General features: G+C 32.3%; 1 protein-coding gene across 7 annotated transcripts in view; it reads right to left on the reverse strand.

The window, feature by feature from the left end:
- LOC126888032 (chitooligosaccharidolytic beta-N-acetylglucosaminidase) overlaps positions 1 to 27,392 on the reverse strand; it is a 359,195-nt gene that overhangs the window by 10,362 nt on the left and 321,441 nt on the right. For all 7 annotated transcript variants that reach the window (XM_050656045.1, XM_050656044.1, XM_050656040.1 and 4 more), the window contains exons 4-6: positions 2,994 to 3,244; positions 2,416 to 2,858; positions 2,073 to 2,279 (exon numbers count right to left, since the gene is read on the reverse strand). In XM_050656045.1, coding sequence (XP_050512002.1) covers positions 2,073 to 2,279; positions 2,416 to 2,858; positions 2,994 to 3,244 — 901 coding nt within the window. The remainder of the gene's footprint in view (positions 1 to 2,072; positions 2,280 to 2,415; positions 2,859 to 2,993; positions 3,245 to 27,392) is intronic.

Below are 27,392 nucleotides of genomic sequence, written 5' to 3' on the forward strand. Positions count from 1 at the left end.
TGCTTTTATTTTACGAAAGTTTCAACGACCACCATCTAGGTAAGGCCATATATGGCTTGCGTATATTTCTTGCGTATAACAGACGTTTTTCGTCAAGCTGGAGGGCAAAGTTAGTAGGTGGAGAGTCCAAAACAGCTTCGCAGAGGAAAGTAAACGGAAACTGGTACAATTGCGTGGAATGGTAATACATTAGAACACAAATGCAGCCTAGGTATCTTGAAGTAAGTCTGGACTGGTGACTCACCGGTCGTGTGTATAAAAACGAGAGGTAAAGTAACAACTAGAAACAGCATACCCAGAAAGCTAACGGAAAGTAAATGGGGTGCATGTCCTGGCGTCTTAAGGGCAACGGCACAGACATTGAGCTTTTCAACCGCTGAATATACGTGCCCAGTTTTGGAAAGATCTGCCCACATCAAACAAGTTGATGCTGCGCTGAATGATATATGCAGGGTAGTAACGGGGTACATGAAACTGACGACACTCTCGAATCATATAAAGCAGCGGGTTTTACAGATCCCTCAACATGTAGGCAGATATGCTGCACATAGAGAAAATTAAACAAATAGCAGACGAGCACCGTGCTTTATGTAGAGCTCGAATATAACAAAAGCGACTAAAATCCAGAAAAGATCTTCTTGGTACAGTACTAGATGATCCGACCGAGTATTCTCCTCTTTCCCATGTTCAACAGATCGGCCAAAATCTAATTAAAATGTGGAAAACTATGAATAGGATAAGAAAGGCTGTATCTCTTTTAAAATGAAACAGGGCAAAATGGGGGAAATAGACCAAGATGATGTGAATTGTGGCACCTTAAAGAAATACAAAATAGGGAATATATTCTTAAATGTCCTCATCGGTGTACCCTCGATGATTTGTGACTCACCGACAAAGATGGAAACGACGTAGCCCGACACTGGGTTGAAATTATATAAATGGCATGCGCGGATGTGATAAATTAAAGTTAGTAAACTATCAACAGCAAAACTCCCAGCTGAACCGTACTATCGCTGCAAGGTCAGCCCTACAGCCAATACTGAGGTTGGAGAAAGGTCAACATGTGAGGAAGATGCAACAGTATAAAACAAAAAAAAAAACAAATCAGATACTTACTGGTTAACTTTTGACCTTCAGATGCTACAGTACCCAGTGTTTAAGATTAAAATAAAAAAAGAAAGTCATTCCAAAAATTATACAGTTGAGTCCCTGAATCTTTACCCGTGCGTCATCATTTAAAGCATACGAAATAAGTCTATGATAAGTCGAAAATTGAAATTTACTAAACGCAATAGCAAGTGACAGTAAAGCATTCTGCACACGAAGCGTATCGTCATAGGCGCGTATAAGTTTCGTCATGCAGCGACGATTCCTGTACAGCTTAAAATCCGCAAACGATTCGATTTGCAAGCGGCATGTGATCGTCTTGTTTTAAGGTTTTCCATGCTTTTACAGTAGTTGCAAAGATGTTAAGTGATGAAGAGGACTTACTTTTGTTAAATTATCTTCGCCACCGCAAAAAAAATGAAACAGAGGAAAATATAGGTGCATCCCTATATCTACAAAAATTACAACAGAAGAGTTGTCGGAAGATGACTCTAAATTCCACACATTTTTCTGGAGTACTCTTGTTTGGGTATTATTATCTAAACACTGATAATTTTCAATCAGTTGGACAAATTTTAATATTTGATCAGCCATTCTCATAAAATTCCGTCAAAAAAATGTTCTAACACTCAAGCGTACTACAAGCGACTGACATCGTTGATCGTTGTCCGCCTGGCGGCTTGAAGCTTGTCTGCGTTGACGATTCTGCGCCGCTTACGCTTCGTGTACAGTATTCCATAAAGACACAAGTGAGCAGCACGAAAGCGTATGATTTTCGTACGTCGCATCTAATACGCGTCTATGACGATTCGCTTCTTGTGCATTATGCCTTAGTGACTTGCTGTTGCGTTTAGTAAATTTCAATTTCAGACTTATCATCGACTTATTTCGTATGCTTTAAATGATGACTCACGGGTAAACATTCAGGGACTCAACTGTAATACATAATACTTTTGATAAATTACCTGCTTTTTTATAAAGTCTCTCCAATGCATTATTTTGAAAGTACTCCCATAATTTGAAATAGCCTTCATCCGTTGTGGTTTCCCAATTTTTACTTTTAATCCACTCAACGATTTTTGGCGTGCTTTTCCAACATTGAAAGGCAACCTCATCTCCGCCCATATGAAATAATTCTGGTTCAAATTGGGCCAGCATGTCACCATAAAGGTCTGAAATTTAAGTTTTAAATTTCAAATGCTGAGATCAAGTGTATATTACAATAATATTTTATAGTAAATTGTATATTTTTATGGCAAAATTTAACTTAACAAATATAAGTTTTCGTTTATTTTTTTAATAGCTTACCTTCAATAACATCATATAACTTATCTTGTGTAGGATCAAATTGTCCACATGGTGGTTCTACGCAATAATTTTGCCATGGCTGAGCATTTAGGCACACTACAAACCCACTATCCTGCCATCCCTCCCCAACGTGAGCTGGAGCATCAAATTCTGGAATGATTTTAACTCCCCTGATTTTTCCGTAATGTACGATTTCTTTAATATCTTTAGCAGTGTATGTTTTTGAGGGACTATATGCGCCTAACTTGGATAATTCTGGATGAGATCGTGATACATAGGGAAAGCTGTGGGAATCAGTAATGTGCCAATGAAATGTGTTCAGTTTTGAAGCGCCCATTGCTTTTATGGTTTTTTTAATTGTATCTACATTAACAAAGTTTCTGGAAGTATCTAATAAAATTCCTCTATGCGGAAAATTTGGCTTGTCTGTTATACTTGCATCCCTGTAATAGAAAACAATATAATATAATATCTAACATACTACTTATAATCTGAGATGGCGTGGGCTTGTGTACACGTCTATGTTTTTGCGCGAGCATAAATTTTTGTTTTTGTAGTAAAATAATATTTTAACTTACATTGGCATCTGTAACTCGTTTCTTAAGTTATCAAAGATAATTATTTGACTTAAAGTTTGGAGACCATGACGCGCTCCAAAGAAATTGTTGGATATAATTAAAACCTCGATTAATCCATAGTTAGTTTCCGAAATATACAAAGAATAGCTTTCGTCAGTTTGTAGAGTCAGTTGATTAATAGATGAATTAGTTACACGGATAGATACCAATACAGATTTTCCTCCAGACTCTATAGGCGATGTAATGGAAGCCTAAAAAAATAAAATTATTATTATAAAAATTAAATTCATATAAAATATAGTTTATAAAAAGGGATATTATCTGATATCTATAGACATTTCTTAGGTTTAAAAATAAATCTGATATGTCACACTGTATGCTTAAACCTCATTTTAAAGGACAATGTCAACAATCATTGATATTCCACATCATTCCATTCCATTTCAACAGTTAATACTGATATTCCATTTTATATAAAAAAATATCGTTACCGACAAAAGTTGCAACTGTTCATATTTATATTTATAGGTACAGTGAGGACGTTTGAGTTGGAATAAATTCATTATCTCGAGGATGGGAGAATTTGGAAAGAAATCCTGAGACAAGTCGCTTTTAAATTTTTTATTATGACTTTTTGGCATATATATCATACTAGTGACGTCATCCATCTGGGCGTGATGCCGTAATCGATGATTTTTTTAAATGAAAGTAGGGGTGGTGTGATAGCATAGCTCATTTAAAAGGTAATTTAATTTTCTATGCAGTAATATAAACATTAACATCATTATTTATATAGGGTGTACAATAAAAAAAAATGTATTAAAATTATTTACACAAAAAGAAGAACGTAAGTAATTTATTTAATTCAAAATTCATTTTACTGCTGTCATAAAAACAGATAATAATGTTTATTTCACAAATAAACATTGCTTTTCGCTTAAATTCAATGTTCAAACTGCTAAAAGGCAGGTGGGTAGCAGTTTTAACATTTAAGCTATAAACAATGTTTATTTGTCAAATAAACATTTATTTCTGTTTTCTGACAGCACTCAAATATATTAATTATGTATTAAATTAATTCATTTAATGAAAAAACAATTTTTGGACACCGTGTATAAATATTTATGTTAACGTTTATATTACTGGGTAGAGAATTAAATAACCTTTCAAATAAGCTATCACAAAACCCCTACTCTCCTTTAAAAAAATCATCGATTACGTCATCACGCCCAGATGGATGACATCACTAGCATGATATAAATACCAAAAAGTTATTATTTAAAAATAAAAATCAATCGGTCTCAGGATTTTTCTCGAAATTCGCCCGTTCTCGAGATAATTAATTTGTTCCAACTCAGACGTCCTCACTGTATGTACTTCCTTATGTCTTATAAAAGACAAATGTTATTTTGGTATGCACAAGCACGCACAATAAACAGCTAGAAGATAATATCTTAGATATATAATATCTTATAATATATTAGATTATATTATAGTCCAGAGAAGTAAGAATTTTTAAAGGACTATGAATAATTTACTTTCACCACTTTTTAGTTATTGTAAACCTATGTGAAGAAAAGCTACCAGTTTCCTTCCATAGTTCGGAGCCGTTTTTAATTAATTAACAATCTATTGCAAAAACCGTGATAGTTTCTATTTTTTTACACCTCATTAACAGATAAAAAGTTGAAATAAAATTACAAAATTTGATTTTTTAGAACATTGAAAAAGCTTCAAATGGCGATTTTTAAAAGTTAAAAAGTCAATTTTTTGTTTCGCAAACTGCAAAATAAGGCTTAACATAGAGCTTGAGTATTTCATCCAAAATAAGGATAAATACTTAAAAAACCCTCAAAATTTGAGACCGATCCATCAAATAATTTAAAAGTTATTTTAGTTGTATATCCCAGAGATTTTGTAATAGCATAAGACAGAAAATAATGAAGATAATTAAGTCAATTCAGCGGGTACCAAATGTATGAAGACGACTTCTTATACTATCAAGATAATTATCCGTAAAAAAGCATTTAAAACGTTGAAAAAGCTTCAAATGGAGATTTTTAAAAGTCAAAAAGTCAATTTTTTGCTTCGCAAACTGCAAAATAAGGCAAAATCGTTATTTTTTAATAACGATAATTACTAAACTTAACATAGAGCTTCAGTATTTCATCCAAAATAAGGTATTGGGGTACCTAACAAGCCCTAAAAATTTTAGACCAATCCATCAATTAATTTAAAAGTTATTTTAGTTGAATATCCCAGAGATTTTGTTATAGAATAAGACAGAAAATAATAAAGATAAGTTTATTCAGCGGGTACCAAAAGTAATAAGAAGACTTCTTATACTATCAATATAATAATATATTAAAAAAAATATAAAAAATATATATTTTAGTCGAAAACCCTAATGCAAAATTATTGGTTTATAAGTTTATAAACATTTAGAATAAATTTAAACATATTATCCGTAATAAAAATCTTTTTATATATTCGAAAAGCTTATAATTTTTCACAAATTTGAAACAAATAGATAATTATTTTTTCTGTTGAGGCTGAAATTAAAATAAGATGGATGATGTTAAGGGGAAACTAAACATTCAAGCGTTCAAAAATGTTGAATTGAACTTTATGTTACCTTACAAAATAATGTAAGTTTCTTTATCTCGGATTCCAATTGAGAAATTTTGATCATATTTTAAATTTTGAGGGACTTTTTGCACTTATTACAAATATGATAATAGTAATAATTAACAAACACTGAATTTGTGAAAACAAAAAAATATCCTTTTCCCAAAAATTCTAGTTTTTTATTCAATTCTAATTAATCATCTACTCTATGATAAAACTATCCTTATTTTTAACATTAAACTAATTTTTTTTAATTGAGAATTTAATAAAACGGTTCCTAGAAGGAGCCCTGGAAGAATTTCAGCATGCAAAACCTGAGGACCGGCAACTATGTTCGGATTCTTTTACCTGAGACCTTGAACAATGAAGAACTGAATTTTGCCGGAAGGCCGGCGTTATCAATATGCCTCCCACTTTTTCAGGTAAATATTTTCATACATGAAATGCCTCCCAGGTACAATCGAAATGCCTCCGTTTCGTTAATCATTTAGGCTGATATTTTGTCTATTTAATCTCTGTATAATGACACAATGTTGCCAAATCATAATTTAAATAGGTAGTATCTATCTATTTTGATTTTTCTAATTCTTAATGCAGTGTAAATAAAATTTGTTTCACATAAATATTTCACAGTACGACATATTTCTTCTTAAAAAAGAAAGTTGTTACCCGACAATCTAATATCCAGCTTTTCTGGGTAATTCCAATTCCGATTCTAATCTCTCCCATATTTATAATTCCATTTTATAATTCCATGAATAGGAAGGACCTACTAATCTTTTTGTTTGTTTATATTCTCTTTTGTAAATTGTGCTAATGGGCTAAAATGTTGTATAAATACTTGAAAGTTTATTAGTTCCTGCATCAGTCAGTTCGTCGAATTCAAGATCAAATTGTGTTTAAGTCATAACATCCGAAATAATGGAATCAACGATAAATGTCATAGTCCAAGTAATGAAGCTTAAAATAGGACAACACCTCGCAGTTTTTACAGAATGGATCGATTTGCTTGAAAATTTGAGAATAAGTAGTGGATAGTCCAAGGATCAAAATCTATATGAGGCCGAAAGGCGCTTTTACCATGGGGGTGGTTGCCACCCCATCTCGGGGGTGGAAATTTTTTATTTTATTTTGACAGCAAAAGTTGGTAAACACATTCATTCTAAGCAAAAAACGTTCTATACATTTTTTTGATAAAAGTAATAGTTTTCGATTTATTCGCTATCGAAAGTGTTGGTTTAAATCGGAAAAATCATTGTTTTTAATCAGTTTTCTGCTAATAACTCAAAAAGTTTTCGTTCTATAAAAACAAATTTGCTTAACAAAAATGTAGCTTTTGAAAAAATAAACAAAACCGTTTTTTATAATTTGCTTTAAGATCAATAGTAATTGAGCTATACTTTATTATATGCTAGCTCTTCTTCGTAAAATGCTAAATATTGTAGATTCAAAGTCAAAAGACGGGAAAACTATGCATTTTTCGAGGATAACTTGTTCAAGCTAATTTAAAGTACTTAAAAATTTCTATCTCCAGAAATGAAAAAAATAGCCCATAGCTCAAAAATTAAGTGACTTATAGTAAAAAGAATGTCAGTCCCTATTTTTTTCAGCGAAAAAGTGATCATAAACTTACCCCTACTCTCCACCCTAATTAAAATTGGTCATTAACCTTATTTGGTTTTCTTAATTTATGTATTGTTAATACGTTCAAGAGGTTTGACCGGCTTAGAATGATAAGTTTAAAAAAAATGAGTTAAAAGCGAATAACGAATTTTTGTAGTTTGGTAAAAAATGCCGATTTCTTCAGACTAGAAAGATTAGCATCAGAGATACGAAAAAATTTTTAAATATAAAATTGTAGCTTATTTAATTCCCAAGAACTTGGTTTGCAAAAAATTTTTCTACGGCCAAAATTGAGTAAGCTATTGAAAATTAAAACTTGTAATAACATGCAAAAACCACCTTTATCAACCCTTTCAAAGTCACCTCTTTTTGCGAATGAGGATTTTAAAATGATATAATATTAACAACCATGTAGGTCCTGTAAAAACCTACAAAATTCTTTTTTAACAAACTTTCTAGGATAAAAAATAAAAAAGTTACGGTTAAAAAATCATTATATTTTTTTGAAAAAAAAAGGAGATATCCAATTGGAGGCATAATAATGTAAGTTAGCGGTGTTCTTAGTCATCGGCCTTATTTGTTCTTCTGTATTTATGTATTATTAATAGATTCCAAAAGTTTGACTGGCTTAGAATGATTAGTTTTTAAAAAAATGTAGTTAAAAGCGAATAACGAATTTTTGTAGTTTGGTAAAAAATGTCATTTGCTTCAGAATAGAAAGAGTAGTATCAGAGATACGAAAAAATATTTAAATATAAAATTGTAGCTTATTTAATTCCCAAGAAACTGGATTGCAAAACTTCTTTCTACGGCAAAAATTGAGTGAATAGTAAATGAGTATAATACCGAAAAACATTGATTTTTCGATTTAAAACTAACACTTTCGATAGCGAATAAATCGAACACTATTAATTTTATCAAAAAAATGTATATAACATTTTTTGCTTAAAATGAATGTTTTTATCAACTTTTGCAGTCAAAATTATAATAAAAAATTTCCACCCTGAGATGGGGTGGCAACCACCACCATGGTAAAAGCGCCTTTCGGCATTATATAGATTTTGATCCTTGGACTATTCGCTACTTATTCTCAAATTTTCAAGCAAATCGATCCATTCTGTAAAAATTGCGAGGTGAAAAGCTTCGGTTCCTGGACTATCAGTCAAAAGGGCAAACCTTTACTATCAATTGATGGTTTTACATTTGGTTTTCAAAAAATGTTGGCCAAAGATACAGTAAAACGGTGGACATCTACTAAAAAACCTGTAAATCATTTGTGAAAACACAAGGATGTGAAAATACGATAATTGAATCAATATTAGATCATAACCACGAGAATGCTTCAAAACAAAGTGATGGTGTGGGATGTGCTTTTTATATACCATCACTAGATGTCAAAGAAAAATTGAAACTGAATTCCAATACATCAAAATTTTCAGCAGAAACCACAGCTATCATAAAAGCATGCCAATACGCCGAAAATAAAAATCTAAAACAAATCAACATATTATCCGACTCATTATCAGTTTTAAAAAGTTTCTCTATTCAACTAGACGAAAATTTTGTTAAAGTAAATCCCTACATCAAAGAATTAAAGATACTATTATCTAATCTAACAACTATGCAGTGTAATATAGTATTCACGTGGATTAAAGCTCATATTGGACTCGAAAATAATGAATGAAAAAGATCAGTTGGCAAAAGACAGTATTTTCAGTGGCGAGGAAACATTGAATGATATTGGACTTCAAGAATGTATAACCATAAGTAAAACCAGATTACATGATAACTGGAAACTACAATGGAATCAATACTGTATAAATTGTTCGACAAGGTATACTCTTTTACATCCGAAAATCCCGACAGATTATTGGCATAAAAATTTAGATTTTTCAAGACACGATATTGTTACTATCTCTCGACTAAAATTTGGACATGCCTGTTATCCAGCACATCTATATAAAATCAATATAATACCGTCGGATTTGTGCGAAAATTGCAATACAATAAGTAAGATGGATCATATATTTTTTTGCATTTGACAAATATGTGACAAAAAGAAATTTGTTGAATATGCAGCTATTGCAAGAAAACGTTTATCCCATATAATCTGATGAACTTACTAGCTTTGAACAAACCGTCAATCTTTAGGATTCTTCTAAATTATGCTAAGTCGTGTAAATTGAAACTTTAGATTATAAAATTTGTCGTGTAAATTAATAATACCCCGTATGCCTACTTAGTATGTGGTTAGTCACCCTGAACGATCTGGGTGCGAAAAGTTTTTTTCCCTTACCTACCCTGGATTGTTTTTATAATGGATTGGGAGATAGATTCGTAATGGTCTTGGTGTATGGTGAGGCGTCGATTTCAAGAAGTGTTGCTGGCTAAATGGGCGCAGTTCCCAAAGGCCATAAAAGAAAAAAAAAACACGAGAAGTTGTCTGCCGAAGTTTACAATAGAAAAGCCGTAAGCAATTCAATAAAAAGCGCAGCCGTGGAAGATCTCAGCGATAAACCAATGAAGCTCATCTGTAAAAAACTTAAGAAGACAAATATAGAGACATTTATTATCAATGATATCAATAGGGCGAGACAAAATTTATATTATGCTAGTGCTAGAACGACAAATTCTTTAATTAAACTTCCCAAAAATATATCTGAATTTCATAAAGCTCTTGACTCATCTTCTATTATTACAAATAGAAATGAAAATTTTATAATTAAAAATGACAAAGATAATCAATCATATTGTTATATTAACATGTTTTTCAAATCTTCGTTTTCTTTCGACTCTTTCCAATTGGTATGTTGTTGACGGAACTTTTGAATACTGTCCTCGTTTTTTCACTCAATTGTTTTTAGTATACATGGCTTGAAAAATGGACATTATAATCCTCTTGTCTCTTGTTTACTTCAAGATAAAAAGTCATCTTCATAATATCTCGCTTTTAAATATATCATAGAAAAATATTTTAAAATTAATTGTCCTGTATCCCTAAAGTAATAACTTCAGACTTTGAAATTTCCATTCATAATGGTATTCGTATGGCATTTCCTGAAGCAGATCTTCTTTGATGTCGTTTTCATTTGGGTCAGGCATGGTATAGAAAGGTTCAAGCACTGGGGTTGGCTCCAGAATACCAGAAAAAAGGTGTTGACTCAACCGAAATTACGCATTTTCTTATTTATATTTTTGATCTTTTATTCTTACATCCTGATGATGTTAACGATTTTTTTTGCAGATTTGGCAGAAATTAAACCAGTCGATGAAAGAGTCACCCAGTTTTGTGATTCAACATTTCCTCCACATCTTTGAGCTGAACACTCTTCATGCTTAAAAAGAACCACAAACCCATGCGAAAGTTTTCATTCCAAGTATAATTCGTCTTTGTACTGCCCTCATCATAACATTAATAATTTTATTGATATAGGTATATAATTTTACAATTTCAAATACATACCTATTAAAATGAATTCTGTTTCGACACCAAAAAAATTGTTGCGGAAAGGCAGCAAAAATAAATTTTCTAAATGAAAAAATTTTAGAATTAAGAGAATGTAAAATAAATAGATTAGAATTTGTCAAAGAAATATCATATAAATTTAGGAAAAATATTTTGTAATTTAACAATTTTGTAATTTAATAAGATGTGGCAACGTCTCACCTTCACATAAAGATTAGAAGCATGTAATTTATTTAAAGCTTGGGAGGCAATTCGTATGTGACCATTTTAGCGACAGGTAAAACCCTTTTTCACAGGACCCTTTTTCGGGAGGCATTTCATATGCGGCCCGTCGGGTTTTCATTCTCTTAATTCTAAAATTTTTTCATTTAGAAAATTTATTTTTGCTGCCTTTCCGCAACAATTTTTTTTGGTGTCGAAACAGAATTCATTTTAATAGGTATGTATTTGAAATTGTAAAATTATGTATATCAATAAAATTATTAATGTTAGGATGAGGGCAGTACAAAGACGAATTTATACTTGGAATGAAAACTTTCGCATGGGTTTGTGGTTTTTTGTAAGGATGAAGAGTGTTCAGCCCAAAGATGTGGAGGAAATGTTGAATTTTCAGATATGTAATTATCAACAAGATAATCACAAAACTGGGTGACTCTTTCATCGACTGGTTTAATTTCTGCCAAATCTGCAAAAAAAAATTGTTAACATCATTAGGATGTAAGAATGAAAGACCAAAAATATAAATAAAAAAATGCGTAATTTCGGTTGAGTCAACACCTTTTTTCTGGTATTCTGGAGCCAACCCCAGTGCTTGAACCTTTCTATACCATGCCTGCCCCAAATGAAAACGACATCCAAGAAGATCTGCTTCAGGAAATGCCATACGAATACCATTATGAATGGAAATTTCAAAGTCTGAAGTTATTACTTTAGGGATACAGGACAATTAATTTTAAAACATTCTTCTATGATATATTTAAAAGCGAGATAATATGAAGATGACTTTTTATCTTGAAGTAAACAACAGACAAGAGGATTATAATGTCCATTTTTCAAGCCATGTATACTAAAAACAATTGAGTGAAAAAACGAGGACAGTATTCAAAAGTTCCGTCAACAACATACCAATTGGAAACAGTCGAAAGAAAACGAAGATTTGAAAAACATGTTAATATAACAATATGATTGATTATCTTTGTCATTTTTAATTATAAAATTTTCATTTCTATTTGTAATAATAGAAGATGAGTCAAGAGCTTTATGAAATTCAGATATATTTTTGGGAAGTTTAATTAAAGAATTTGTCGTTCTAGCACTAGCATAATATAAATTTTGTCTCGCCCTATTGATATCATTGATAATAAATGTCTCTATATTTGTCTTCTTAAGTTCTTTACAGATGAGCTTCATTGGTTTTTCGCTGAGATCTTCCACGTCTGCGCTTTTTATTGAATAGCTTACGGCTTTTCTATTGTAAACTTCGGCAGACAATTTCTCGTGTTTTTTTTTCTTTTATGGCCTTTGGGAACTGCGCAATTTAGCCAGCAACACTTCTTGAAATCGACGCCTCACCATACACCAAGACCATTACGAATCCATCTCCGAATCCATTAAAAAAACAATCCAGGGTAGGTAAGGGAAAAAAACTTTTCGCACCCAGATCGTTCAGGGTGACTAACCACATACTAAGTAGGGATACGGGGTATTATTAATTTACACGACAAATTTTATAATCTAAAGATTCAATTTACACGACTTAGCATAATTTAGAAGAATCCTAAAGATTGACGGTTTGTTCAAAGCTAGTAAGTTCATCAGATTATATGGGGATAAACGTTTTCTTGCAAGAGCTGCATATTCAACAAATTTCTTTTTGTCAGATATTTGTCAAATGCAAAAAATATATGATCCAAGTCACTTATTGTATTGCCATTTTCGCACCAATCCGACTGTATTATATTGATTTTATATAGGTGTGCTGGATAACAGGCATGTCCAAAAATTTTAGTCGAGAGATAGTAACAATATCGTGTCTTGAAAAATCTAAATTTTTATGCCAATAATCTGTCGGGATTTTCGGATGTAAAAGAGTATACCTTGTCGGACAATTTATACAGTATTGATTCCATTGAAGTTTCCAATTATCATGTAATCTGGTTTTACTTATGGTTATACATTCTTGAAGTCCAATATCATTCAATGTTTCCTCGCCACTGAAAATACTGTCTTTTGCCAACTGATCTTTTTCATTCATTATTTTCGAGTCCAATATGAGCTTTAATCCACGTGAATACTATATTACACTGCATAGTTGTTAGATTAGATAATAGTATCTTTAATTCTTTGATGTAGGGATTTACTTTAACAAAATTTTCGTCTAGTTGAATAGAGAAACTTTTTAAAACTGATAATGAGTCGGATAATATGTTGATTTGTTTTAGATTTTTATTTTCGGCGTATTGGCATGCTTTTATGATAGCTGTGGTTTCTGCTGAAAATTTTGATGTATTGGAATTCAGTTTCAATTTTTCTTTGACATCTAGTGATGGTATATAAAAAGCACAGCCCACACCATCACTTTGTTTTGAAGCATTCTCGTGGTTATGATCTAATATTGATTCAATTATCGTATTTTCACATCCTTGTGTTTTCACAAATGATTTACAGGTTATTTAGTAGATGTCCACCGTTTTACTGTATCTTTGGCCAACATTTTTTGAAAACCGAATGTAAAACCATCAATTGATAGTAAAGGTTTGCCCTTTTGACTGACATTTATCGTTGATTCCATTATTTCGGATGTTATGACTTAAACACAATTTGATCTTGAAATCGACGAACTGACTGATGCAGGAACTAATAAACTTTCAAGTATTTATACAACATTTTAGCCCATTAGCACAATTTACAAAAGAGAATATAAACAAACAAAAAGATTAGTAGGTACCTATTCATGGAATTATAAAATGGAATTATAAATATGGGAGAGATTAGAATCGGAATTGGAATTACCCAGAAAATCTGGATATTACATTGTCGGGTAACAACTTTCTTTTTTAAGAAGAAATATGTCGTACTGTGAAATATTTATGTGAAACAAATTTTATGTACACTGCATTAAGAATTAGGAAAATCAAAGTAGATAGATACTACCTATTTAAATTATGATTTGGCAACATTGTGTCATTATACAGAGATTAAATAGACAAAATATCAGCCTAAATGATTAACGAAACGGAGGCATTTCGATTGTATGTGGGAGGCATTTCATGTATGAAAATATTTACCTGAAAAAGTGGGAGGCATTTCGATAATGCCGCGACGGCGACGGTGCCTTGTGACCCCCTCCCTTCCCCCCAATATTAAAGACAGATATAAAGAAATTTCTCGCAAAACAAAATATTTTATTGTATTTTCTGGGTCATTCTAAACAAAAAATGTTCTAACAGTGTTTTCGTAAAATGCATAGTTTTTGAGATAAACGCGGTTAAACTTTAAAAAAATCGGAAAAGTGCAATATTTGAACCCGAATAACTTTTGACTAAGAAATAAAATAGCAATTCTGCTTGTAACATTTGAAAGCTCAAGTCAAATTATACCGGTTTTCGTTATTTGTAGTGCTAAAAATTAATGTTTTTATTGTTAAACAAAGCTATAAACAAAGAGTGTTTGAGCGTTTTGTCGCATGTCCGCACCGCGCCAAGGATTAAAACCGAAGGGAAACGACTAGGTAGCACTTCTTTGGAGCGGTGCGGACATGCGACATGTCTATTAAGCTGGAATAACCATTTCATAATGGAGCTATGAGACTTACCCCATATTTTTTTGCTATTTTATTGCCAATTTATTACGCAAATTTTAAATTTATTGCTTAAACCCCTTCAGAGAAACAGGTGGTTATTCCAGCTTAATATTGAGCTAGAATAGCCATCATTTTTATTTCCGGAACGAAAGTAGGTAGAGGGTCGCTTCCGGCGGCATAATATTTTATTGCTAATTAATTGCTGATAGATGAGGTATACAAGAACTTACAAACTCACCACTTCAACACCTACCTTTATCTCATCATTCTCCGGATTTCACAAAAAGTGAAAATAACCATAATAAATGATGGTTTTGCTTGTTTTCGATTCAGAGGGTTGCACACCCGCTGGACAGGCTGTTTCTACCATTTCAGGCGTCCTCAGCAGCGTTCGTTAGAGTGCACTCCTCTGAATCGAAAAATAGCTGGACCATCAATTTAAAGGGAATCTGAAAGATAATTCAAATTCCCCATTAGCACGCGATACAGCGACATCTCTAGTGCACTCTAGAGGAGTGCACTCTAACGAACGCTGCTGAGGACGCCTGAAATGGTAGAAACAGCCTGTCCAGCGGGTGTGCAACCCTCTAAGTCGAAAACAAGCAAAACCATCATTTATCATTTTTCTATCTTTACTCGGATTTGAGTACTGAAAGTTCCTCTTCTGTCCTTTTTTCCTAGACGAATGAAAGCGGAATGTGATGGTTTCCTTTTCGTTTTCTATATTTGTCGTCTGCGGTCTTATTAATTGAAAAAGTCGCAGATTAAGGATGTACCAGAAAGAATTTTCAACACGAAAAGTCTCAGTTTTAAATTACTATTTACCATTTTAATTTTTATTAAATTGTTGGATTCTGTATCTGAGACTCTTCAATTTGAAAATAACCAGTTTAAAACCTATAACTAATGGGTATTTTTTGCTAATTAATTGCTGCAGGTCTACGCCAAAAATGAATTTTTGCTTCATCCCCTAACGAGCAACAATAGCTACTGCGGTTTAATACTGGAGCTACGATACCAACACTCATATTTTAGGAACGAAAGCGGATAGAGTGTCGCTTTCGGCGGCATATTATATTGCTAATTAATTCCTTAAAGATGGTGTAAACAAGAATTTACAATCTCACCCCCTACAACCCCCACTGTTAACATCATTCCCCGGATTTCACAAAAAGTGCAATTAACCAGTTTAAAGACCTAAAACCAAGTGGGTATTTTTTGCTAATTAATTGCTGTAGGTCTAAGCCAAAAATGATTTTTTGCTTTATCCCCTAACGAGCAACAATGGCTACTGCAGTTTAATACTTAAGCTACAACACCTGACACTCATATTTTAGGAACGAAAGCAGATAGAGAGGCGCTTCCGGCACCATATTTAATTGCTAATTAATTGCTGAAAGAGGGGGTATACAAGAATTTAAAAACTCACGTCCTCCAACCCCTACCGTTATCATCATTAACTGTATTTCACAAAAAGTGAAAATAACTTAGTTTAAAGACCTAAAACCAAGTGGGTATTTTTGCTAAGTAATTGCTGCAGGTCTACTCATCTTCTAACAAGCAACAATGGCTACTACGGTTTAATACTCAAGCTACAGTACCCAACACTCATATTTCGGGAACGACAGCAGATAAAGGGTCGTCTTCGGCGGCATATTTTATTGCCAATTCATTGCTGAAATATGGGATATGCAATAATTCACAAACTCACCCTCTCCAACCCCTAACGATATCAAAATTCACCGGATTTCACAAAAAATTAAAATAACCAGTTTAAAGACCTAAAACCAAGTGGGTATTTTTTGCTAATTAATTGCTACAGGTCTAAGCCAAAAATGAATTTTTTGCTTCATCCTCTAACGAGCACCAATTGTTACTGCGGTTTAATACTTATGCTACAATACCCAACACTTTTATTTTAGGAACGAAAGCAGATAGAGAGTCGCTTCCGGCAGCATATTTTATTGCTAATTAATTGCTGAAAGATGGTACAAGAATTTAAAAACTCACCTTTTCCAACCCCTACCATAATCATCATTAACCGGATTTTACAAAAAGTGAAAATAACCTAGTTTAGAGACCTAAAACCAAGTGGGTATTTTTTGCTATTTACTTGCTGCAGCTGCAGGTCTACTCATCCCCTTACGAGCAACAATGGTTACTGCGGTTTAATACTCAAGCTACAGTACCCAACACTCATATTTCAGTAACGAAAGCCGATAGAGGGTCGCTTCTGGCGGTATATTTTATTGCCAATTAATTGCTGAAATATGGGATATACAAAAATTTACAAAACTCACTCCCTCCAACCCCTAAAGTTATCACTATTCCCCGGATTTCACAAAAAGTGAAAATAACCAGTTTACAGACCAAAGCCAAGTGTGTATTTTTTGTTAATTAGTTGCTGCGGGCACACGCTAAAATATATTTTTGATGCATCCCCTAACGAACACCAAATGCTACTGCGGTTTAATTCTTAAGCTACAATACCCAACACTCGTATTTTAGGAACGATAGCAGATAGGGGGTCGCTTCCGGCAGAATATTTTATTGCTAATAAATTGCTGAAAGATGGGGTATACAAGAATTTAAAAACTCACCTCCTCCAATTACTACCGATATCATTATTAACCGGATTTCACAAAAAGTGAAAATAACGAGTTTAGACCTAAAACCAAGTGGGTATTTTTTGCCACTTAATTGCTGCAGGTCTACTCCAAAAATTAATTTTTTGCTTCACCTCCTAATGAGCAACAATGGCTACAAATGCACAAAAATGAAAAAACATGCTAAAATACTCCAATCTCTCTTTCAAAAATAGCTTATAGAATAGTTCCTTAGGGCTTTAGCTAAATTCTGATTTATGCAATCAGCAGCCAATTTCACATGGAAAGTTTTGCTTGCGATTTTTTGTTTGAGTTGAAATTGAGATCAGAGTGCAGATATATGCTTAAAAATGAAAAAAAAAACATGTTTAAATAAACTTATAGGAAAGTTTTCTTGGACTTTAAGTAAATTCTCTGCAAGCCATCTTTTCCAGTGGACAATTTTTTCATGGAAAATATTTCTTGTAACTTTTTTTTTATTGAAATTAAAGTCGGAGTAGAGAAAAACGGAAAAAATTCTAAAAAACACTTGTTTTTTTATTTATTTATTTATCCACGGGAAAACCCCATTAACAGTAAAAATACAATAAATACAATAACAAAATGAGGTACAATCATTCATTAAAATATAAAAAGTAAAAATAAGAAAAGCAAAGGCTTGAAAAATCACCAGGCAAGATATTAAAAACATAACAGTTAGAAAAATAAAATATAAAATGTACACATGTAACTGAAACAAATCAATAAAATTATACAAAACACAAATACAATAATAAAATACAACAACATTGCAAGATGAAACCTAATTATCACATGGCAAGAGATCTCCTCAGTTGGCTCAAGCTTATATTAAACAGATCTATATCAAAACCGTTAAGGAAGCACATATATCTATCTAAAGGCATGTTACTACCGTAGGATGTTCTGTGAAAGGCCGTGTTAAAGGTAACATTGTAGCGTAAACCTGGATATGGAACATTAAATCTTACACTATCCAACAAACTGGGACAATCAATAAGTCCATTAATGATTTTGAAAACAAAGACACCTCCCGAAATATCACGCCTAACACTAAGGGGAGCTAAATAAACGTTGCTCAATCCCAGTGTAATCATGGTTCTCAATATAAGCCTGAGTTTTATAAGCACAGTATTTTAGGAACTTATGTTGGACTTTTTCAATAGTGTCAATATGAATTTGATGGTACGGAGACCAAACTACCGAACAATATTCTAATATAGATCTGACTAGACAACAATAGATTAACCTAACAGCATCAATAGAGAAGTATTTAGAGTTTCTTTTAACAAATCCTAGTAATTTAGAAGCTTTTACGGATAATGAATTGATATGTTCGACAAATGAGAGCTTTTCATCCATGATAACACCTAGATCTCTAATAGACGAGACATATCTAAGAGGTTTACTGTCTATGTGATAAGCAGTATCAATTCTGTTTAACTTACGGGAAAAACTAATATAACAACACTTCTCAACACATAACTGAAGATTATTGCAAATGCACCAATCAAATAAGCGATCCATATCAGCCTGTAAAAGTTTCTGATCCTCAATATCATTCACAACTCGCCAAAATTTTACATCATCATCCAACATTAAACATTTACTATATAAGAAGCAATTAACGATATCATTAACAAATAAATCAAAAAACAGGGGAGACGTATGCCCACCCTGTGGAACACCAGAACTTACAGTAATAACATCAGAAAAAAGACCACCCACTTTAACTCGTTGGGTACGACCAGATAAAAAGTTTTTAACCCACTCAACAAAATGGACATAAAAACCTATGGATGCCAATTTATTAAGCAGAATTTGGTGATCAACACAATAAAATGCCTTACTGAAATCTGTATAAATAGCATCAATTTGCTTACGATCTTCCATATGCTTTAAGAGATCAGATTGGTAGCAAATTAGATTCGTTACCGTAGATTTTTGTCTGCAAAAACCGTGCTGAGATTCAGAAATCAGACCCCTGCACACCCACGACAGCTGCTTAGCTACCAAACTATCAAAGAGTTTGGGAATTGCGGATTGAATGCATATACTACGATAATTTTCTATGTAATTCTTCTTACCTTTTTTAAATATGGGTACAACAAAACTCTCCTTCCAAGCATCTGGAAATGTAGAAGACTGTAAGGATTTATTAAATAATAACAGTAGTGGCCCAACAACAGTGCAAACACATTTTTTTAAAAGGAAATTAGGAACACCATCTGGACCGCTGGAAGTTTTATTTGGAAGAGAACATATACCATCAAAAATATTAGTGACAGTAAAGTCAGTGATATTGAAGCAAGCACCGATGTTGCTATCTAAATGTGCACTGGGTAACTTGAGATCGTTGTTACTGGGTAAGTAAACAGTCTGAAAGAAATCTTTGAATAAATTAGCAATACCTTGTCCATTAGAAGCTGACTGTTCATTATAAAACATCAAATCAGGAAGGTTGTGACTAGACAGGTTATCCCTAATATATTTCCAAAAAGAATAAGGGTTATTCTGCAATTCAGCATCTGAACCTCTAATATACAGGGAAAAGCATGCATCAGACAACTGTTTACATTCTGATCGGAGACGAGAGAAATTGGAATAATTAACAACAGACCGATTCTTTATGTACAGAGAGTGGGCAAACTTCTTTTCTCTCGTCAAACATCTAAGATCATGAGAAAACCACTTAGGAAAAGTAGAAGATCTATAGCGTTTCAAAGGTACAAAAAAAGCGATACCTGTAGCAAGAATTTCATTGAAGACTTGAGTTGATACATTTATATCGCTATAACATAAGCATTCCTGCCAATCTATAGCAGCCAAGAAGTTATTAAACTCAAAGTAGTTGCCGTTCTTGAAATCATAGTAGAATTCATCATAGGACAGACATGAAGAGGAGGATGTGTTTAAGGCCATCAAACTAGCTTCATAGCCAAAATGATGTAAACTAGAGTTCAAGAGAGGATCACCCGCCCTTGTGATAACCAAGTCCCTATCGTTAGAGAAAACCAGGTCTAAAAATACATTTCTGTCATTAGGTAAAGAGTTTAGTTGGTAAAATTTTAGGTAACCATAAGCTTGTGCCACATCAACAGCTGGATCACCTCCTGGACAATGAACTAGGACACCAAACTCATCATTGGACCATACTGCATTTGGTAAGTTGTAATCGCCAAACATGTAAATATTAAGTGATGGATACTGAAGAACAATTTCTTCCATGGATTGGCAGTGCCACATGTATGCTTCCCGGGGAGAATGAGGAGGAATATACGTACCCCCAATAATAAACTTGGACTTACCAAACTGACACAAAATAAGAAGTTGTTCAATACGGTCTTCATTGATAGAGATATAATGAGATTGCAGCTTGCTCCTAACAAACACCAGGACACCAACTCCATTCAATTTGTCACTAGATTTCAGGCTTCTGTCACAACGAAAAATATCAAAACCATCACATCTCAATTCGCTGTCCCTGAAGTTATCATTCAAATAACTCTCAACTAGTATGTTTAAAAATAACTAATAGGAATGTTCCTCCGCTTTAAAAACATGCTAAAATACACTTGTCTCCCTTTCAAAAATATGTAATAGGAAAGTCCCTTTGGGCTTTAGACAAATTCTCTTAAGGCCATCTTCTTTAGCGTGCAATTTTACATCGAAACTGTTAATATTTTTTATCAAGCAATTTACAAAATAGCAGTTGATTAATGGAAAGAAGGATAGGAAAGAAAATTCGAGTAGATTTCGACATACATAGGTTTCGATTATAGTTTCCAAAAACCTTTACTTTGAGTGCCTAAAGAACGAGGAAAAAAGTTCTCAGAGACATGCTCCTAAATTTCAAAAAAACCACAATCTGTGACACAAATATAGAGAATTTCTGTGGAATTACTCATATGTTTTATCTTCTTTTTCTTACGGTGCCTTAAGGACGTTGGCCGTTAAGTACATTTGCCCATTTAATCTACTTTGCAGCCGTCCTCAATAGTTCCATGCAGGTCATATTCGTCCATTGTCATAGATTTTTAAGCCAGGAGTTGCGTCTTCTTCCTGGTTCCCTTTTGCTATTGATTTTGCCTTCGATTATAAGTTAAAGCAGTTCATACTATTGATTCCTTACGATGGCCAAAATATTGTGTTTTCCGTTTTTTTATTATACACATAGCTCCGTTTGTTATACGCATCCTCCGCGCGCAAGATTTCTACATTTGTCGTATTAGCCTAATAAAATAAAAAAAAAGTCAAAATGTAAATTTGTACAGGTTGAAACAAATTTTATATCAAAGTTTAGGTGGGTACAAAAGATATTTTCGGGAAAGTATCCAAATCATACAAGGGGATCATTGTTTAAATTATTAAAAAGAGGTCATTTTTGCAAAAAAAAACTGTTTTACTGCTGAGGTAATTCACTTATTAATGAAGGTCTATGGGATTTTTTTCTGCAAAGTTGAAGGGTAAATATTTCACATAAGGCTTACTAAATTAAATTTGACCCCCTATTTATTTAAATAATTGTATATAAATCTTTAAAAACAAATTTTCAAAAAATTATTTTTAGCGTTTTGAAAAAGCACTATAAAATGTCTTATTTTACAAACAAAGTTGTGCTATGTTATCAGTATTAAGCAAAAAAAAAATTGGTCGAAAAATATTTAATATTTTTAGAGCTATTGAATTTGTTTATTAAATGTTACTATATTTTCAATTGCAAAAACGCGGTTGTTGCCAATAAAATATTCACCTGCATAAGATCTCATTATTTTTATTCCGATGTATATTTTCGATAAATGTATTGATAAATTCGAATTTCAGTTAAATTTCCCCCCTAAAATGGCATTTGAAATTTATTCAAATTTGTTTATAATTTGTTTTTTTAATAACGTCTCCTCGATTAAGTATTTTGAAATGGCGTTTAGATAATTGGGTTCCTGGAAATTTTTTACTTATTAACAAAATTTTTTTGTCGTTTTTTCTTCTTTTTTTTTGGAGTTATATTACTACGGGCCCTTTAAGGGTTAAATTTCATTAAGAATGTCAAATCTGAGTTGTAGATTCTAGACCTAAAAATATTAAGATTTAACTAAAATCTCTTAAATAAAATGTGGCTACTTACTGAGTTACAGGGTGTTTTATTTAAAAATTTAAAAATTATTGTTACCAAGTACTTTAAAACTATTTGACGTAACCTTATCATACTTGGCAGAAAGTGTGGCTATTATACACCCTACTAAATTGTGATTAATAAACGTTTCTAGCTAGTGCCAGAGACGTACGACAGGAAATAATGAATGATTGACCTTTCCCAAATTCTACGCCACTGAGTGAATTACTATTTTAGCCAAATTTTTCGATTCTCCAATACTTTGTATGTAAATAACTTTATTGGTATCGATAAAGTCATCAGTTTGCGAGATATTGGAAGTTTAAAATAAATGAATGAATAAATTAAAATAGCTATGCCGTTTCATTTTTAATGTCCAATATCTCGAAAACTAATGACTTAATCGTTACCAGTAAGGAGCATATTATTTACATAGGAAGTATTGGAGACTCGAAAAATTTCGCTAAAATAGTAATTCCCTCAGTCGCGTATAATTTGGGAAGGGTCAACCATTAACTATCCCCTGTCGTACGTCTCTGCGACACCTGATATGAAAAACATTGTATCTCCACTTACAATGTTTTTCAACTATGGCTTAAATAGCATCTATAAACGATAACCTTCAATTTGGTCTAAGAACTTTTATCCTATCTTATGTAATTATAAAGTTATTTAACAAAATAACCTCATTGTAAGTGCAAATTTTTGATCACTGGGTGGAAAAAACATTGTAACCAATGTTACAATATTAAATTTTTTTATTATTGATGAAAATTTTTTAATAAAACATTGTAACATGAGATACAATGTTTTTCTTGAAACATTTATTGAGTAAGTTTTTATAACTGCATTGTAAGTTGTGATACAAGAAAGCAAGGTAGTGGAATATTACGATGAACAACATTGTAAGTCAATATAGTCAGGAGGTAAATTCTATATTATTAACTGCTGAGCATAGTAAGCATGCCTCAAATCGTAAAAACTCACATAAAAATACTAGTTTAGAATTTCAAACAAAAATAATAACACCTATATCATTCACTGCTGAACTAACTTCTACTGATGAAACTCAGATAATCAATGGTCACAGTGGATTGCACGCTCAAGATACATCGACAGTGGAAAATTCTACATGCACCGAAGATACCGAAGTTCACCATTAGATACGTCTGCTAAGAAAAAACAATACCTCAAGAAGAAAAATCTTGGAATTAAGTAACAAAGGGATCCTAGTGTTTGGAAAATGAATGTCTTGAAGAAACTGAGGAACTCTGGCTAAGAATATACTGGCAAAACTGGAAAATTATCGAAAATTAGAGAATTGGGACCTGGATGTAACGATAAATGTATCAGAAAATGTAAATCGAAATTATCTGAAAATGACTCAATTTATTTAATAATTTTTGGGCAATGGCTGATCATGACCAACAAAGCGAATATTTATGTAGATATGTTCTCAGACAAGAGAGGAAAGTTGCAAAGCTAAAAGAGTCCAGAAGACACTGGACATATGAATATAATTTGCAGTTGGCAGAACACCGACTTCAAGTTTGTTAAGAAAATATTTTTGGACACTTTTAACATAACAGATATGTGGTTAACTACAATATTCAAAAAAATTGATAGCCATGAAGGCGGAGGCCGTATACCTGGAGATATGCGTGGTCGCCACAGGAACAGGGCAAATGCTGTAGACGAAAGTATTAAAAATTCGATTCGTGCGCATATTAACTCTGTTCCAGCAAAAGAATCCCATTACGTAAGGCAAAGAACAAGTAAGATGTATTTTGATGAGTCTTTAACTTTTCCCAAATTGTATTCACTATTATAATGAATGGATATTGGAGAATCACCCATGCGATAAACCAACCACCAAAAGTCCGTACAGAAACATATTCAATACTGAGTTTAATATCGCTTTTTTTGCACCGAAAAAAGATATGTGTCTTACTTGCAATTTACATAACACTAAAGCAGAGAAAGACCAAATAGAAAAAGAATGTGCTTTACATATTGCAAATAAATGTGTTGCACGTGAAGCCAAAAATCGCGATAAAGAGGTTTCTAAGAAAACAGAAACGGTTGTAACTGCCTGCTTTGATTTGCAAAAAATATTAACTACGCTCCAATCAGAGGTATCATTGTTTTATTATAAAAGGAAGTTTAAAGTGTATAACTTTACTATCTTTGATCTTGGATCTGCAGAAGGCTATTGTTATGCATGGGATGAAACCACAGGTAAAAAGGGGCCTAATGAAATAAGTAGTGCGCTATTTGATTTTATTAAGGGAAAAGTTGCTGGTGGAGCATTAGAGTTTAGAGTTTATTCAGATTGTTGTGGAGGACAAAATCGAAATTGAATAATATTTTTAATGTATTTATGCATCTAGGATCATGAATATTAATATTCACACACGTTTTTTGAGGTGGGCCACTCTCAATCTGAGGGTAATTCAATGCACGCCCTCATTAAGCGAAGAAAAAAGAACCAAGTTGTTTATGTACCACAACAGTGGTATACACTGATAAGGTGTGCTAAAGTCACAGGAAAACCATACGATTTGAAAGAACTAAGTCAAAATGACATCTTGGACTTTAAATCAATGTTAAAGAAAATGCCGAATTGGGATTTAGATATAGATAAACGCCAAGTTTTCTGGTCAAAAATACAATACGTAAAAATATATAAAGAACAACCACATATTATTAGTTTTCAGTACGATCTTATTTCTGATCAATTATCGTTTATAAACTTAGAATGCAAACCAAAATCGAGCAAAAGGGCTACCAAATCCAGGAATAAAAATATACACGATTTATGGGAAGTACAAATTCCTTTAGCATAATATAATGGGTTACTTCCCATAACCACTTCAAAATAAAAAGATCTTGTTGCTTTGTTCTCTGGTAAAGCTATACCAGAGCAATATTGCAGTTTTTATTTAAATCTTCCCCACTCTCAACAAACGGAATATTCGGATGATGACTCTGAATAAAAGTTTGCAAGGGGTAAATTTTATTTATTTTTTAATAGAATATAAACTGTTTTATAATTTGTTAATGTTCATTTTGTAATAAATAAATCTAAAAGATATTATTTTATTTACCTACTTCTTGTTAGTATGTATGACGTAAATTCTTAAATACTACTTGTCTGAGCAAAAAAATCACGTTTCAAGTAAAACCAATAAAATAAATTAATTATAATCTCTTTATTTGGATATTTACTGATTAGTTACAATTTATATCCACCTAACCAAAGAAACATACTGTGTTGAAATATCATTGTATAAACTACTTACAATGATTTTCACCTAACATTCTGAAAAAATTTGCTATTGTAACTCGCCCTAAATCAGGACCAGTAATGTTGACAACAATGTGATATGTAAAAGTGAAAAGCTGAGAAAAAGTTATAAAATATGGATTAAGAACATCACAAAAAATGTAAAAGCTGACCCAGTAAAAAAATAAAATGTTTTGGAAATTTTTTTAAATCGCTCTCCTGTAAACTAAGCAAAAGTGAGTTACAATGTTTTTCATATCAGGTGTCGTCTGGTAGTAGCTAGAAACTTTTATTTATCACATTTTAGTAGACTGTATAGTACCCACACTTTCTGCGAAGCATGAAAAGGATACGTCAAATAGTTTGAAAGTACTTGATATAAATAATTTTTAAATTTTTAAATATAACACCCTGTAACTCAGTAAGTAGCCACATTTTATTTAAGTGATTTTAGACCAATCTTAATATTTTTAGGTCTAGAATCTACAACTTAGAGATTCGACATTATTAATGAAACTTAAACCCTAAAAGGGCCCGTAGTAATATAACTCCAAAAAAAAAGAAGAGAAAAAAACGAAAAAATTTGTTAAATAGTGAAAATTCCCAGGAACCCAATTATCGAAACGGTATTTCAAAATATTTAATCTCCGCGACGTTATTAAAAAAACAAATTCTAAACAAATTTGAATAATTTTCAAATGCCTTTTTAGGGGTAAGTTTAATTGAAATTTGTATTTATCAATACATTTATCGAAACTATACATAAAAATAATAATAATAAGATTTAATACAGGTGAATATTTCTTTGGCAACAACCGCGTTTTTGCAATTGAAAATAGAGTAACATTTAATAAACAAATTCAGTATCTCAAAAAATATAAAATATTTTTGGACCAATTTTTTTTTCATTAATACTGATAACATAGCGCAACTTCTCCTGTAAGATAATATATTTTATAGTGCTTATTTAAAACGCTAAAAATAATTTTTTTCAAATGGGTTTTTAAAGTTTTATGTATAATTATTTAAATAAATAGGGGGTCAAATTTAATTTAGTAAGTCTTATGTAAAAGATTTACCCTTCAAATTTGCAGACAACAATCCTATTGACCTTCATTAGTAATTGAATGACTTCAGCAGTTAAAAAAGTATTTTTTTTTTGCAAAAATGACCCCTTTTTTAATTATTTAAACAATGATCCCCTTGTATGATTTGGATACTTTTTTGAAAATATCTTTTGTACCTACCTAAGCTTTGATATAAAATTTGTTTCAACCTGTACGAATTTACATTTTGATTTACATGTAGTGTAATTTTATTTTACTAGACTATATGGCTCATGCAGGACATTCTGAGCATTTTAGCATTTTAGGGTAGCACCAGAGTTCGAATGGTGGGATTCTTTTTTGTGTTGCTTCTGTCATTGTCCAGGCTTTAACACCATAGAGCAAGGTGAAGAAAACATAGCACTTAAGTATTGTAGTTCTCAAAGAGATATCCAGCTGGCGGTTGCATAGAACGTTTTGCATTTTGTAAAATACTGTACGTACGTGCCTTTTCCAGACATGTTCTTACCTCTAGTGAGTGGTACCAAGTTTAATCAAGGTTACTTCTAAGGTACGTTATTCTTGTTACTCTTTCCAGATCTGTTTCGCCGACATTGATCTTCACCCTTCTGTTTAGGTGCTTGCTGATTACCACCGTTTTTGTCTTCTTTTTATTTAATTTCATTCCAAATTCTCTACAGGCATTTTATAAAAAACAAACAATAATTAATTTACATTCCTTGCAGGGGATGTTGTGGTTTTTCAAGTTTACAATGATCAAGAAGAAATTAAAACCATACCATTAAAAATA

Source organism: Diabrotica virgifera, chromosome 7 (assembly GCF_917563875.1).
Source record: "Diabrotica virgifera virgifera chromosome 7, PGI_DIABVI_V3a".
Taxonomy (NCBI): Eukaryota; Metazoa; Arthropoda; class Insecta; order Coleoptera; family Chrysomelidae; genus Diabrotica; species Diabrotica virgifera.